General features: G+C 38.4%; 1 protein-coding gene across 1 annotated transcript; it reads right to left on the reverse strand.

The window, feature by feature from the left end:
• Positions 1-255: 255 nt before the first annotated feature.
• On the reverse strand, positions 256-1,212 carry LOC142365600 (adrenocorticotropic hormone receptor-like). Its single transcript, XM_075446521.1, has one exon. The coding sequence runs from the start codon at positions 1,210-1,212 to the stop codon at positions 256-258; it is 957 nt and encodes a 318-aa protein (XP_075302636.1).
• Positions 1,213-2,344: the final 1,132 nt, after the last annotated feature.

Raw genomic sequence — 2,344 nt, forward strand, 5'->3', positions numbered from 1 at the left:
TGTAGTTACTTTTTTACTTGCATGAAAATTGTCAGCAGAATTAACTTCATCAGTAATATTTCTGGAGGTCCAGTTGGAAAAGATTTGTGTATATAGTTTTTATGCATTCTTTGGTAGCCCTCTGGAAATCACTGACAGTATCCTACAAGCATAATATTACTTTGGGCATAATTGTTAGCACTTTTAACTCTGCAAACAGCTGTTGCACAGCACCCCATAGGTGTGCTTCTATAATCTTCACTTTTCATGAAGTGTTTACCAGTTCCAGGTTGATCTGGCACAGCAGAACTTCTTCTTAAATGTACTCCGTAATTCTGGGCTTCGGAATGCAAAAATCATAGGGTCGATGATCGCATTGCACATTACGAGAGTCCCATTCACGTGGAAAATGGACATGTAGCAGGCACAGTAAGGGTTATGTGGGCAAAACCTTGCTAAGAGGATGTGAAGAACAAAAGGGGCCCAACAGCAAAGGAAAACTCCAAGGAAAATGGTCAGTGTAATGGCTCCTTTCATGTTCGTTCTTTGATGGACTGTGCTGGTTGGCAGCGAGGCGGTCTTTTTAGCATGAGACCGAGCCAGCAGGAACATATGGACATAGAGGCACAGTATAAAAAACATCATTAAAGGGAACAGGATGGTGAAGGGAATGACTGTTGCTGCTTCATAGGAGAAGAGGGCAATGGCAATGCTACTGCCAGCACAGAATGTCCAAATGATTGCGAAGATAACCAAGGCTCTTTTCAGTGTCATGATGTTATGGTACCGCAAAGCATAGAAGATAGTGATGTATCTGTCTGCTGCAATAGCTAACAAGCTGAAAATCGACCCCAGTAAAGACAGAATGAACATGGAATCCATGGCATCATCCAGCTTTTTCTCAAAGTCCCCACGAGGTGTCAGGTACCCTATCTTGCACAAGATGATAAAGATGTACTCCAGAGTTTTGTACAAGCTACCTAACATGTCTGAAACGGCTAAACTGCAAATGAAGAAGTACATGGGCAAGTGCCAATTCTTATTTCTAACAACAGCAATAAGGACAAGCAGATTTTCCAGTATTCCAGCAGCAATGGTGAAAAAAACTTCCTCTGGCACCACGACCTGGATGCAGTCAGTGATATTTAAGGAGTAATCACTTATATTTTTGAGGGAAGGAATGCTTGTCTGCCCTGGGTGTTTGATTAGGTTAGAAGGTCTCTCAGTGCTCATTTCTTCTGGTCGTGGAAAGATTCTGGGCTGTTGTTTCTCAGGCTTGGCTTTATTCTCAAACTGACCTGTCAGTCAGACCATTCTTTTGATGAAGGCTTTCTCCTTCATCTGGAGCAATTTTAAGACTTAACTGAAATGTTTTGAATTTCTCCTAAAATAAAACGTGTAGAAACATAAATATCAAGAAGAAATTTACCACAGAGATACAGCAAAAATAGACATTAGAAATACCACCTATTGCAATGGAATGAACATATATCTACATCAGAGAGAGGCAAAGTTGCTTTGAATAAAATAAGCTGCTCCAGGCTTCGCTGAGCCTTAGGGGAAAACAAAGTATAAGTTCTCTTTTAGCTTCAAAGCAATTTTAAAAAATATATGTAGTTTTCTTTACCAATGAGCATTCCACATTTACTGAAACTGATCTGACAGACTTCAAGAGCTTGGCAATCTTTACTGGCCCAGATGTTTGCTTTGAGAAAGTCTGGCATTTCTCACAAGATTTGCAGTATTCTTAGACACAAATGAGACCAATGCCAAGATAAACTGTTGTCCAGGACGGTAACATGTTTACCACCACACTGTTGACGGTGAAATTAAATGCCCTCAATTTAGATGTGAACATTTGTAAATATTGATATTTTTCTGAGGCATGTTGGATATCAGTGAGAGGCTTTCTTTTCATGTAAATTGAAACCGTCTTTTGATTTCATGGACATATTTCTAATGCAGATTAAGATCCTAAGTACAATCTTTTCTTGGCTGTATTTTACAACTATCGAAAAGACCAAATGTTTATTTCAGCTTCAAGAAAATGTTTTTCTTTCTCCATAATTATTCCGATCTAAACTACATTAAAGCATATATGAATCTTTACAAAGGATTAGGCTTTTTAGGCTTTTCATTAATGTACAAATGGATGTGATATTAATTTAGCTTGGATATTACCCATACTTTTTTTGGTAGTTTTTATAGCCCCATGTGAGAAACACGAATGCAGTTGCTATTTGGAATGTCCCCTTTTTTAAGGAACTGATATATTCTCCCTCTGTTTTTAAATTCAAAACAGCTTCTAATTGTTTGTCCCTTTCATACCAGTAAGTCTTGAAATTCCTTCAGACCTTTGTTCATA

This window comes from Opisthocomus hoazin, chromosome W, assembly GCF_030867145.1.
Source record: "Opisthocomus hoazin isolate bOpiHoa1 chromosome W, bOpiHoa1.hap1, whole genome shotgun sequence".
NCBI classification, from domain to species: domain Eukaryota; kingdom Metazoa; phylum Chordata; class Aves; order Opisthocomiformes; family Opisthocomidae; genus Opisthocomus; species Opisthocomus hoazin.